The 14,757-nt window shown below is 34.4% G+C and overlaps 1 protein-coding gene across 1 annotated transcript in view; it reads left to right on the top strand.

Moving 5' to 3' along the window:
- Positions 1 to 14,757, top strand: part of ACSS3 (acyl-CoA synthetase short chain family member 3) — a 161,131-nt gene that overhangs the window by 79,806 nt on the left and 66,568 nt on the right. The window contains exon 8 of the mRNA XM_032296849.1: positions 6,221 to 6,372. Within this exon, the coding sequence (XP_032152740.1) occupies positions 6,221 to 6,372 (152 nt within the window). The remainder of the gene's footprint in view (positions 1 to 6,220; positions 6,373 to 14,757) is intronic.

Genomic DNA, 14,757 nt, shown 5'->3' on the forward strand with positions numbered 1-14,757 from the left:
GTGATACTCTTTAAAGGTCTCTGGGCAACACAGAAAGAGCTTCTGGGTCAGAGCTAACCCTTTTATCTTTGGAGAAAGGTCAGTTGTACTCAGAGTTCTATGTCCTATAAATCATGGTATTTTTGTCTAATCTAGAGTCTGGTTTATAGGGCAAGGAATAAAGAATTAAGGACAATGCAGCATTTGTCCCCAGTAATTTCCACTGTATATAGTCATAATCAGATTTCAGTTATCATCATATTCACTTATTAACACTTGGATGTAGCTTATTTATTTATAACAAGTGGAGAACATAAGAAACAGCTAATGTTAGATTCTAGCCTCATCCATTAGGGCAATCAGACAGGCTGGTACTGAAAAATAGCCTTGTCTGAGGTAGTGCCTATCGAAGGACCATGCACCAGTTCTAAATCCTGGCTGCAGATTAGATTCACTTGGAGGGTGCACTTAAAACACAACAGTGCTCAGCCAAATCAAGGCCAGTCGAATCAGAATCTCTGGAAGTGTTGGGTTCATTCAAAAGCATCCCAAGAAGTTCTACCGTACATTAAGGGTTAGTAACCACTGGATTACAGTAATATTAGATGGTGGTGTGAATAAGATGAAGAAAGGCAATAAGATGAAGATGGCAGCCTGTCCTTACAGGTGAGGCTAATGGAATGATGGGACACCTCTAGCATGTAAGAATCAAGGAAGTCTGATCTGACTCAGCTCGTATTTGTAAGTAAGTTTTCCATTCTTAAAGCAGTCTGCTATAACACAGAGTCCTTTAAGGCTCTTAAAGCATAGGGCAATTATCCCAGCTGGCTTTAAAGCAACAAGTAATGTATTGAAAATTGGAACAGAATAATGTGAGTTATAGAGAGGGGGGCATTGAGGAAGAAACGGCCCATTTTTGAAGAGATCGTCCACTCTCTTTTTTCACATTTTAAAACTTGCTAAAGAATAAACAGTGGAAACCTCACTATCCCTTGTTTCCAGCTTTATAATTTCTCTCCCTTGAGGGTTGTCAATCTTATATAATAGTTAATTCCTATATAAGCAATATCTTTTTTTTAATACAAACGGAATTATATAAATACTATGCATACTATTCTGCATTTTATTTTATTTTTACTAAATATTCTGGATAATTGCTCATGTCTTTAACAAGTTTTAAGTTTAAATGTTGCTGTCTCAAGCACTCATCCCTATAGATACATGACCTATAGTAGGAACTCAGCAAATGATATTTCCAGTTTTATCACTCTCCTGAAATAAACAAAACGACTACAGCACCTGTCTGCTGAAATAAAATTTGCTACTACTCGATAAAGGATGCTGCTAATATTGTCTTCACCTAAGAACTGCTGTGGAAGCATGCCTTGGTGACATTTCTCAAAAGCAGTGTTCAGAAAGAGACAAGATGTATTTCTAATCCTGCCACAAAAAAAGAGGCAAAACTGCAGCTGACTCAAAAATTTTTGTGTCAGTGTCTGTGAAATCACAAGTAGCCTTGACCTCAAGCCTTGAAGAAATGGAATCATAGGATTAATAATAAAGCAATTAATTTTTTTGCTCAAAAATTTAACTCCAGTGCTTAATTGTAACTTTATTTTGCTAAGTGGTTGTATTTTACTGCTTTCCTGTGTTGAAAACCTAACCTCAGTAGAAAATATGTGAGAAGGTGAGATAGTAACTGGCTTTTGAACGAGGGACTTGTCATCTATAATACATAATAATGCAGTGAATCATAGCTGGTGGAAAATTATATATGGAAGTTAATGTTAAAGTATTTTGGTAACTGTTTTGGTTTCTGTGCTTTATACCATTGTTGCCCACATTATAAATCTTGCGAATATTAGCAACTGATGTTTTATAAATCTCTCTGGTAAAATTGTATAATTTGTCACAGCTGAAAGCTTAGAATTTTGGCTTCTTCATTGTAAAAATCCTTTTCTGCCTTTATTATCTAGGAAGCAACTAATAATGTGAACTTTAGTTTGGAAGAAAGGAATTAAACAACTGGTAACCACATTGATTTGAGCTTGAAGAACTTTAAAGTTGATATTTTTGGCTGCATTATTGCTTTTGGTGTATATGTTGTTTGTTTAAAATCCCTGCATTCTTAGAATCGTCTTGTTTTTAAATTGAATGTTGTTTGGATTATTGCCCCTTACTGAAAACCAAGTTCTGGAATCAGTGTTATTTTCTTAAGGCAGCTCAGTATGCTGAGTGTGTTACTGACTACTTTTAGAAGACGTTGTGAGAGATTTTATTGCTTATGTGCGCATGCTTGTCTGTGTGTGTGTGCATGTGCATAGGGAAGGAGAGAAGAATTTTAAGTAAAATCAGTAAGCCACTGAGTCACTTTTATTTAGCTTTAATAATAAAAGATGCTTTATAGGCTTTGCTTCAGTTTTCTGAAGCTACTAGTGGTGGTAGGTACTGAGAACATACACGTTCTCTGTTTATTACTGCACTGTCTGTTTATTGAACACAAATAGCTTGCAGCATCTATGTAATTTCTAATATCATTCCATACAAACACACACATACACACATCCATACTTAGGAGAATATATGTTCCATTATAATAGGACCTTATCTGGCTTATTCACAAAATTATTCCCAGAATATTTATTAAATAAATATGCCAGAGTTGCCCACTTTATTACTGTTTGTATGTAAACAATAGTTTCTGATGAAATATCTTGTTCTGTGCTGCATTATATTATCTAAAGTGTTTACATTCAGAACTTAATATTTATGTTAATCATCAGGCTATTTGTGAAATGGATAATTTCTTTAATATCACAATTAATTTGATACCAACTAGAATGTCTTCAGAAAGAAAAAAGTAAAATATATAAATATTAAAGTTATTTTAAAATAGGAAAACATTTTATTCATAACATTGAATTATATTCGGGGGAATAGACAGTAAAACACAAAGCAATTGAACTTTTTTGTGTTCAATTAACTTATGAAAGAACATTGTGATATTTTGTGAATCACTTCTTTACTGTTCTAATAGTAATGCTACATTATCACAATTTTTATATTCCATAAGTATAATATTTGATGAAAATTAGTTTGGTACAGGATCAGATTTGCAATGGAAGTTAAAATCCTATATTTTAAAAAGTATGGTGTAGTTTTTTACTAATACAATCATGCATTGCTTAACAGTGGAGAAATGTTCTGAGAAATATATCCTTAGGAGATTTTCTGTGTGTACATCATAGCATATACTTACACAAACCTAGTGGTATAGCCTACTACATAGCTAGGCTAATGGTACAGTCTATTGCTCCAAGGCTACAAACCTGTGCAACATGTTACTGTGTTGAATACTGCAGGCAATTATAACACAGTGGTATTTATGTAGCTAAATATATCTAAACATAGAAAAGTACAGTAAAAATATGGTATCATGCCTGTAACCCCAGCACTTTGGGAGGCCAAGGCAGGCAGATTGCCTAAGGTCAGGAGTTTAAGACCAGCCTGGCTAACATGGTAAAACCCCATCTCTACTAAAAAGACAAAAATTAGCCAGGCATGGTGGCAGGTGCCTGTAATCCCAGCTACTCGGGAGGCTGAGACAGAGGAATTGCTTGAACCTGGGAGGCAGAGGTTGCAGTGAACCGAGATTGTGCCACTGCACTCCAGTCTGGGTGACAGAGTGAGACGGCATCTCAAAAAAAAAAAAAAAAAAAAAAAAAAAGATGTTCCTAGTGATTCATGCCTTTTTGTTAGTGCAACAATGGACTGGTAGGACACTCACTCTTTGAAAACAGCAGACAAAATTTTGCCTATCACAGCAAGTTTACACAGATATGTGTCTGCTGTATGAGCAATCCCAGCACAGTTATTCTTTCCTTGAAATCTTTAATTCTTGTAGAGGCTATCTCATCCGCCGCAGTTGGTGTCTTTCTGGTGCATGACTGTAGTCTCAGCTACTTGGGAGGCTGAGGCAGGAAAATCACTTCAACTGGGGAAGTGGAGGTTGTGTGTGCCAAGATCGCGTCACTGCACTCCAGCTTGCATGACAGAGCGAGACTCTGTCTCAAACACCAAAACAAAGCCAAAAAAATATGGTATCATAATCTAAAACACTGCTATATGGCATAGGACTGTATTTCTAATATTTGATCTGCCCTTACTGTTATCATTAAACATATGTAGTTGGAAGCAGAGTAAAATACTGTGGCCTCTATGTAGGTAGTCTTACATGGTGTATCATTTTAATTATGATACTAATATCACCCTTTAGTGAGTAATTATTTTCTCATGACACTGGCACTGTAGTGGAATTCAATTCTGATTGGCTACAAAGTATCTTTCTTCAGTGGAGGTTAAATTATCCTACAATATTACTTCAGTGCCTCTACCTTATTGAGAAATTATTGGTAAAATGATTTATTCTCATTTAGCAGGCAAGTAAATGGAAGCATAGTCAGGGTAAGTCAGTTGCACAAGGTCAGTTAATAAATCATTTTCATGTGGGTGAGATCACGTTACCTAAGTCACAATCTAGAACTCAAGGGACTGATCAGTCCTGAGACATATCAAAAGAGTAAAAATAAAATGTTGACTTTGTTAGAAATAATAAAGTTGCAGACTCATTTCAGACTGATGTACTAAAGGTTTCAAAATCTGTGAGTGAAATTATGTACATGTATTACCAAGTTATATTTTGCGGCTTTTTATATTATTTGCATGTGTTGATTTGTATGAAGCAGTAATGAAATACATTGAAATAGTGCTTTGGATAGTTGTGATAATAGAAGTAAATTTCCAATTGCAACAAATACTTTTTTGATATTAAAAGAGCATAATAGAAACCAATAGAATATAAAACAGACTTAAATAGTTTTTTTTAAGAAAATAGGAACATAATTACACTAAAGAATATTAAAGACAACCATTTAAAAATAAAAGTGTCCAATCAATGATCTAATCAATGGGTATTGCCTCTAAATTATTGGACAACTATGCTATACCTCATTTATTATGCATTCTTTTTTCTAAATTAAAAAAAAATTAGGTCTAACTGTCAAGATATCATTCATTCTTTTGTTATTTTTGGTTTGGGGACATTGTTGAGTTTGCTACTAGCAAATCCTATCCTCTTTTTTCTTTAGTTTAGTGTTTCCTACATGTGATTTCCAGAGTTTCATGGGAAACTGAGATAGAGAATTTATTTAGAGAAGTTTAGGAAATATTAGATACAGGTACCTATATCTTAGAAATTAGTAATGCATTTCAACCTTTTCAAGGTTTCCAGAAATGATCTAAGATTTAAAAAACCTATTGCCATTTGTTTACCCCCAAATTCCATGAAAGAGTTTGTACAATGTGTGTGTGTGTGTGTGTGTGTATAGATATAGAGATTATATATCTCACATAATATATGATAACATTCCAGGCATCTTAAGAAACACAGGAAGCGGTAGCAGTGATGAGGATTGATTAGGGAAGGAGGGGGAGGGGATGTGGCTTGGCTAAAATACATTTTATGAGTTAGAATGTTTGGAGAGTTACTGATTTAGTTCAGAAACTTGCCTATTTTCCACTTTTTAGAAACATCAAATAAACCTTTCTTTTGTTTTCGTTTTCTGAATCGTATAGCTTGCCAAAATTGTTAGACTTTTATGCATGATATTCCCCTGAATATATATAATGCTATTTTGAGTCTGTGGAAAACATGGACTGTGGTATATCTTATTGGATTATATTTATTTCATAGGAGTTACTTTTCTTGGAGTGAGACATTTAACTGAAAAGATCATTGCTCAGGAATTACTGCTTTTTCAGAATTTTCTGTTTTCTCAAATGTTTTGAGAAACACTGTTGTCACTTTTAATAGTGATCATGAAAAATATATTAAAGTTAAAAATTCATAAAAACCTCATTTAGTTTTTTTGGCAAATACACGAATGTTTTATGTTCTTAATTTGAATGTGATATATATTTTCAATTCTTTAATTTTCAAAACTTGATAAAGAAAAAATTTTAATTTGAAAACTTTTAGGATACTATAATGGGGCAAACAGCTTCTCTTATGCCTGGGTATTTGGTTTGCTTTATTTATGGCAGAACATGGAAATATTTAAAACCCAGGTTTTTTTGAAAACCTCATTTTATTAATATCGCTGCGTTAAATGTATAACTATTGAACTGTCAGTGAAATATGTGACGTTTTACCTAGTGACATTTTAAATGAATCTCATTGTAGGGGAAGCCTGTGGGAACACCAGATGCTGGCGCTTATTTCCGTGTGCTGGCAGAGCATGGAGTAGCTGCCTTGTTTATAGCACCAACTGCAATTAGAGCAATCCGTCAACAGGACCCTGGGGCAGCCTTGGGGAAGCAGTACTCTCTGACAAGGTGAAGTTGGGATGCACAGGGCAAATGACATTAGAAACTGCAGTCAAAATGAATAAGTGAATGTTATATTTTTTCTGGTACTGCAATACTCTTATGGGAAGAGGCAAAAGATTCTAAGTGTTATTAAGCACAATTTGTCTAAATATAATTTTGAAATAGTTGGAATTTTAACTCTGCTTAGAGATTTTAAAATATTATATCATGTTAATTTCAGTTCAAATATTACCAAAATATTTCTTTTTTAAAAATCACTCCTTATATTTTCCTTAAAAGACAAAATGCCAATTGTGACTTAAAATGCACAGATAGATGGATACAGATATACTAGCATCTGTCTTTTGAAAACAGAAGAATGAGTTAAATGAAGAGACAATATTTGAATTCATATACACAGATAAAATGTGAAAATTATAGTCCAAATTAAATATTTTAAAAAGTGAAGAACAAAAAGACTTAGGTAAACACACAATAATAGTGGGAGACTTCAGCACCACAGTGACAGTATTAAACAAATCATCAAAGCAGAAAACTCAGAATATTAATTCTCATCTGCGTATGGGAAATACTCTAAAAACCAACCATGTACTCAGCCATAAAGCAGTTCTCAACAAATAAAAAAAAAATACCAGTGACACTCAGACCACAGTGAAATCAAAATAGAGATATCAACAAGCTCTCTCAAACCCATATGATTACATGGAAATGAAACAATCTGCTTCTGGGTGACTTTTGGGTAAACAGTGAAATTAAGGTAGAAATCAGGAAATCCTTTGAACTGAATGAAAACAGATTGTACAACATACCAGAATCTCTGGGTCATAGCTAAAGTAGTGTTAAGAGGAAACTTTATAGCAATAAATTCCCACAAAAAAGTTAGAAAGATCTCAAATTAACAACCTAACATCACACCTAGAGGAACTAGAAAAACCAGAGCAGACCAACCTCAAAGCTAATAGAAGAAAAGAAATCACACAAATTAGATCTAAACTGAACAAAATTGAGATGGTAAAAAAATCATATGAAAGATCAGTAAAACCAAAAGTTGAGTTTTTAAAGGATAAAGATTGATAGACCACTAGCTAGACTATTTAAAAAAGAGAGAAGATCAAATAAACAGAATCAGAAATGACAAAGGGTACATTAGCACTGATGCCACAGAAATGTAAAAAATCCTGAGACAATTAAAAATGCCTCTATGCACACAAGGTAGCAAACCTAGAAGAAATGGATAAATTTCTGAAAACATACAATCTCTTAAGATTGAACCAAGAAGAAATTGAAACACTTAACAGACCAGTAAGGAGTCTCAAAACTGAATTAGCAATAAAAACCTACCAACCGGAAAAAGCCCTGAACCAGATGAATTCACAGGTGAATTCTACCAATATAAAGAAAAGCTGGTACCATTCCTACTGAAAGTATTTCAGAAAGTTGAAGGGGACGGATTCTTCTTTAACTCAATCTATAAGGCAAGCATCATTCTGATACCAAACTCTGGCAGAGATGCAGTGAAAAAAAGGAAACTTCAGGTCAATATTCCTAATGAACATAGATACAAAAGCTCTCAACAAAATATTAGCAAACTGAATCCAGTAACACATAAAAAAGCCAATCCACCATGATCAAGTAGGCTTTACTCCTGGAATGCAAGGTTGGTTCAACATACATATGCAAATCAGTGAATGTGATTCATCACATAAACATAACTAAAAACAAAAGCTACATGATTATCTCAATGATGCAAAAATGATTTCAATAAAATTCAATATCCCTTCATTTTAAAACCATCAACAAACTAGTCATCAAAGGAACACACCTCAAAATAGACTCATCTATAACAAATCTACAGCCAATATTATACAGAATAGGCAAAAGCTGGATGGATTTCCCTTGTAAACCACAACAAGACAAGGATGTCTACTCTCACTACTCCTATTCAACATCATTCTGGAAGTCCTTGCCAGATTAATCAGTCGGGAGAAAGAAGGAAAAGAAGAAGTAAAACTCTCCCTCTTTGCAGATAATATGATTCTATACTTAGGAAACCCCATAGTCTCTGCCCAAAGGCTCCTAGATCTGATAAATAATTTCAGCAAAGTTTCAAGATACAAAATCAATGTACAAAAATAAGTAACATTTCTAGACACCAATTATGTCCAAGCTAAGAGCCAAATAAAAAATGCAATTTTATTCACATTAGCAATTCAAAGAATAAAATACTTAGGAATACACCTAACCAGGGAGGTAAAAGAGCTCTACAATTGGAATTACAGAACACTATTGAAAGAAATCAGTGATGACACAAATTAATGGAAAAACATTCCATGCTCATGGTTAGGAAGAATCAATATTGTAAAAATAGCCATACTGCCTAAAGCAATTTACAGATTCAATGCTATTCCTATCAAGTTACCAATGACATTTTTCACAGAAGTAGAAAAAAGTATTCTAAAATTCATATGAAACAAGAGTTCAAATAGCCAAAACAATTTGAAATAAAAAGGATAAAGTCAGAGGCATTATATTACCTAACTTCAAACTACACTACAAGGCTACATTAACTAAAATGTTCTAGTACTAAAAGTACTAGAACAGAAACAGACACATAGACCAGTGGAACAGGTTAGAGAACCCAGAAATAAAGTTGCAGATCTACAAACATCTAATCTTTGACAAAGTTAACATAACAAGCAATTGGAAAAGGACTCCATTCAATAAATGGTGCTAGGATAAGTGTCTAGCCATATGCAGAAGATTAAAACCAGACCCCTTCCTTTCACATATACAAAAATCGACTCATCATAAATTAAATATAAAACCTAAAACTATAAAAAACCTAGAAGAATACATAGGAAATACCATTCTGGACATAGGGCCTGGCAAAGATTTCATGATGAAAACTGTGAAAACAATTGCAACAAAAACAAAAACTGACAAGCACAATTAAACTAAAAAGCTTTAGGACAGCAAAAGAAACTATCAATAAAGTAAACACAACCTAGAGTATTGGAGATAATATTTGCCAACTATACATCAGAGAAAGATCTGATATCTAGAATCTATAAGGAGTTTAAACAATTCAACAAAAACCATTAAGGAATGGGAAAGGACATTATATTAGTCAATTTTTCCATTGTATAAAGAAATACCTAAGACTGAATAATTTATAAATAAAAGAGATTTAACTGGTTGATGGTTTTGCAGTCTGTTCAGGAAGCATGATGCTGGCATCTGCTCAGCTTCTGAGGAGGCCTCAGGAAATTTGGCAAAGACATAGGATCAGCCTTAATGCCCATTAGTGGTGGACTAGATGAAGAAAATTTGGTAAACTTGTATACTACAGAATACTACACAGCCATAACAAGAATTTCATGGCCTTCACAGCAATATGGATGGAGGTAGAGACCATTGTCTTAAGCAAATTAATGTAAGAACAGAAAACCAAATACTCCATGTTTATCTTTCTAAGTGTGAACTAAACATTGAGGACGTATGAACACAAGGGAACAAAAGACATCAGAGACTACTTGAAGGTAGAGTGTGGAGGATCAGAATCAAAAAGTACTTATCAGCTACTATGCTCATTACCTGGGTGACTCGATAATCTGTAAACCAAACCCTGAAACACACAATTTACCCATTTAACAAATCTGCACGTGTGCCCCCTGAACCTAAGATACAAGTTGGAAAAAACAAAGTGAAGAAAAATATTTTATTTTTGTTTGTAATAATGTGCTTTGAATAGTCTAGATATTTTTCTGCTGGTTTATGAACCTACTTTTTTTAAGACAGAGTCTTACTCTGTCTCCCAGACTGGAGTGCAGTGGCACAATCTTGGCTCACCATAACCTCTGCCTCCCAGGTTCAAGTGGTTCTCCTGCCTCAGCCTCCCAAGTAGCTGCGATTACAGGTGTCTGCCACCACGCTTGGCTAACTTTTGTATTATTAGTAGAGACAGAGTTCACCATGTTGGCCAGGCTAATCTCAAACTCTTGACCTCAGGTGATCTGTCTGCCTCGCCTCCCAAAGTGCTGGGATTACAGGTGTGAGCCACTGCGCCTGGCCATGGACCTACATTTTTGTTTAATGTTATGCATAGTCAAAGATAATTACAGCAAGTTGCATCTTCAAGGCAAATGCCAATGTCAATCTCATCGAACTTCTTTGAATTAGTTTATTATCCTAAACTAAGATTTATAGTTTATTCAAGTCAAAAAGTGTGCTTGAATTAAGGTGGCATGCATTGTTTAAGTGAAATGCCAGAGTATTTTAATTTTATGTTTCTGTGGCCCAAGGGAATTAAAATAGATATTATGCCCTGAATACCAGTGTCAATGACTGCCTGTGAACCATGTCAGACCCAATATCAACAAAGGTCTCTTCAGCTAAGGCTTCCTAGTGTCAGAAAGTCAAGGACAGTAGGATCTCTAAAGCCCCTGTCATAATAGCCTACACAATAAATGTCACTGCCACAAACTCCTGCAGCCAAGCCACTAAGGCATCTACAGTCATCACGAACACTAATCCAGCTGGAGAAGCTGTATGGAGACTGCAACACTGCATTCACATAGTACCAGAACCACTGCACTCTGCCCAACTGTTGCCCACAGGCCCATCATCAGATGAAAGCTTTCCCCTATGAAAGTCACTCTCTGACATTTGAAAGAGGAGACTGTACCAGAAAATGCACAAGCATTAATGAGGGAATACCAGAAACATGAAAGCACAAAGGAACACAGTACTACTGAAGAGACGCGAGAGTTTCCCAGTATCTGACCCCCAAATTTACAGAAGTTTATGAGTTTATTGAAAACGAATTTAAAATAATGTCTTAAGAAAGCCAAGAGAGACAAAAGAGAATACAAGTAGACAATTCAATGAAATCAAAATAATTCTTGAACTCATGAATGAGAAATTATTCATGAAATAGATATTATAAGAAATAGATATTATAAAGAATAAGAAATCTTGGAGACAAAAAATTCAGTTAAGCCAAAAAAAATTCAGTTGAGAGCTTTAAAAAGTAGAGTAAAGCAGAAGAAAGAATCTGTGAACTTGAAAATCAGTCTTTTGAAATTACTCATTCACAGGAAGAAATGAAAAAAGAATGGAAAAAGTGAAGACAGCCTATGAGATTTATGGAACACCATTAAGTGAAGAAGTATTTGCATTATGTAATTTAAGAAGGGAAGAGACAGAGAAAGAAATTGAAGGCTTATTTAGTGAAATAATTTTAAAAAACTTACTAAGTCTTGGGAGAGATACAGATATTTGGATCCATAAAGCTCACAGATCCCAAAATAGATTAATCCAAAGAGGCACATTATAATCAAATTTTCAAAAGTCAAATACAATTTTAAAAGCAGCAAAGACAAGCATCAAATTACATCATAAGAGCGTTTCCATAGACCATTAGCAGATTTCTCAGTAGAAGCCTTGCAGGCCAGGGGAGAATGAAGTGGTGCTGAAAGGAATAAGAAAAACAAAAAAACAAAACTACTAGCCAAGACTTGCTGTCCTTCAGGGATGAAGGATAAAGTATTTCACAAAAGCCTAAGGAATTCATTATTATTAGACCCACCTTATAAGATATATTTCAGGAAGTCCTTCAAAGAGAAACAAAAGGATGATTATCCCTAACATGAATACATATGAAAGTGTAAAACTTTCTTCTAGAGGCAATGATGGTTTATAAATCATACATGCCCCTAGTATGAAGGTTAAAAGCCAAAATAAATAAATAGCCAATATGTTGGTTAGAAGCACACAATATAAAAAGATGCAAATTTGACATAAAACACAAATTGTGTATCAGGCGAGCAAAAAAATCTAGAGATTTTGTACGCAACTGAAGTTAAGTTTTTATCACCTTAAAAATGTGTGTTATTGTAACCAAACAGCTTAGCTTCAAACTACCTTTAAAACCTTTTTTTCCTTTCTTTCTTTCCTCTTTTCTCCCCAGTCTCAGGGTATAGCGTTGAGAGGAGCCACACACACATTGTCCAGAATGTGCTGTGAACCTCCATTCCCTCTCTCCCTTTCCCACTTTATTCTCCTATGCCTTATGCACATTTATCTACCTAAATGGTTGTTAAATGCACATCATGCCTACTTATCTGATCATATATTTTCTTAGAAGCCCCAGGTCATGAATGCTGACACAGAACAGACACCTGCAGAATTCTCTCCCCATACAGGCCACCAAAAATCGTAACTAGCAAAGGGTCCAGCTGCTCACTGCTTGTAGAAAGAAGACAAAATAACAAGAGTAAGGTGTGATAAAAAGAGAGGAGACTTTATTATCCATGCTTAGCAAGGGGAAGAGTGGAAATTATTTTGGAAGAATTTGACCCACTGTTCCTCTTGCTAGCACAGATAATTAAATATCTTCTCCTTTTATCTATCATACTTCGTTCTTGTGATTTTGGCTTCTTTCTACAAGCGGCAAGCAGCCAGAGCCTTTACTGGTGGCAAGATATTTTACTTAAACCTCATGGCAGCCACGAAACAAAAATCTACAGCAGATACACAAATGATAAAGTGAAAGGAGTCAAAGCTTAGCACTATAGAAATTATCAAATAACAAAAGTAGACAAGAGAAGAAAAAAGGAACAAATAAGCTACCAAATAACTAGAAGAGAAATAAAATTGCCATAGTAAGTTCTTATCAGTAATCACTTTGACTGTGAAAGGATTTTATTCTCCAACCAAAATCACGTAGTTGATGAATGAATTAAGATCCACTGAAGTGACAAGACTTAGGGACAGACACAGGCTGAAATTAAAAAGATGGAAGGGGAAAGTCCATGTAAATGGTATCCATAAGAGAGCAGGAGTGGCTATTCTTACATCTGATAAAATAGACTTCAAAAGTTGTCATAAGAGACACAGGAGGTCATCTTTAATGATAACGGGGGTCATTCATTAAGATAACTCAACCATTCTAAATATGTATACACCCAATATTGGAGCAGCTAAATATATAAAGCAAATATTAATGAACATGAAATGAGAAGTAGCAATATAATATAGTACTTCAAAATCCCACTTTCAACAAATTTTCCATCAGAAAATTAATAAGGTGATACTGGACTTAAATTGAACTTTTGACAAAATTGCCCTAACAGACAGTTATAATCGATATGTTAGAAAAGTATTACCTCTATCTGTTTCCTATATTTTAAAGCAACAAGGGTTGTCTGAGTTTATTTTTATACCTCTGGTGCTTAGAATACAAATTTCAGTTTAGAAGGAAGTTTTTATTACATTGAGAAAGCAAATTGCAGCTGATAATAGAGAAATGGTTGCTATCTTATTTGTGTATGTATGACTCAAGTTTACACAAGTAAGTCTGAAGCTACATAAATAAGAATGTGCCCAAATCTGGAATGATTTTAAGTCCCCTAATAATGTAGAAAGCAGGAAAACCAATTAGAAGGATGACTTTATTGCTGAGAAAATTTGAGGACAGGATACCTCTAAAGGGAAGTAAATTATATTCATTGGTTAGAAAAACATACTTTTTTATTTAGTATTTTTTGAATTTAGAGATATTAGAGTATCTTTTCTGTAATATGCTTGATAAAATATATTGAAAATTGTTGCTGAACAAACCTAAAAATTCAAAGATTCTGACAGGCAGTTATCTTAAGAGAGGATCATTCTATTCAATTAAGAATGAAGCTGATTTGAAGCTAGACTCCAATAGTTGAAAGTGTTGGTTTCTTTCCAGTTAACCTGCATTATTAGGTATACCTCTTCAGGTGTGCCAACTGAATGCATGGGTGTTTTATGTCACCTTTTTTCCACTGTGAATTTTGAACTTCAATTTTCCTTTCCCAATAAATTATTGTGACTGAATTTGCTATTAAGTTCCCACACCTGTCCATCAGCCATATAGTTTTTGCTCAGTTTCTCAGCTCTTCAATTACTGTTGCCAGTTAGCAAGAGGAACAGTAGTAAGATAATCAGGCTTATGTCCCTCTACATTTTTCTCTTTCGAGTTTTGATGCCTCAAGTGCTACTGCCTTTAATTTTCTGATGTATTCAAAAGGTAGTTCATTTTTATATTTTTTCCAGCTTGTCTGGTTGTACTTGAGAAAAAGAGAGAGAGAGAGAGAAATTGTTGGGCAAAATGCTAGTCAGCCTTTGACAGAGGGGTCAACTACATGTGTAATATTAACACTAGCATCTTTATATTTTAAAAGTGAATTCCAATGTGGAACAAAAAGAAAATTGAATGTAGGGAAAATGGAGATAACCACAGGAATATTGATGCCAAAAAATAATGATGATCTGTCATGTGAACCAGAAGTCGATGAGGCATCACTGAAATAATCTATTTTTATTTAACATCTGTTGGCACAAGTGAATAGTAATTTTTGC

This window comes from Sapajus apella, unplaced genomic scaffold, assembly GCF_009761245.1.
Source record: "Sapajus apella isolate SASKATOON/1434 unplaced genomic scaffold, GSC_monkey_1.0 scaffold2, whole genome shotgun sequence".
Lineage (NCBI taxonomy): Eukaryota > Metazoa > Chordata > Mammalia > Primates > Cebidae > Sapajus > Sapajus apella.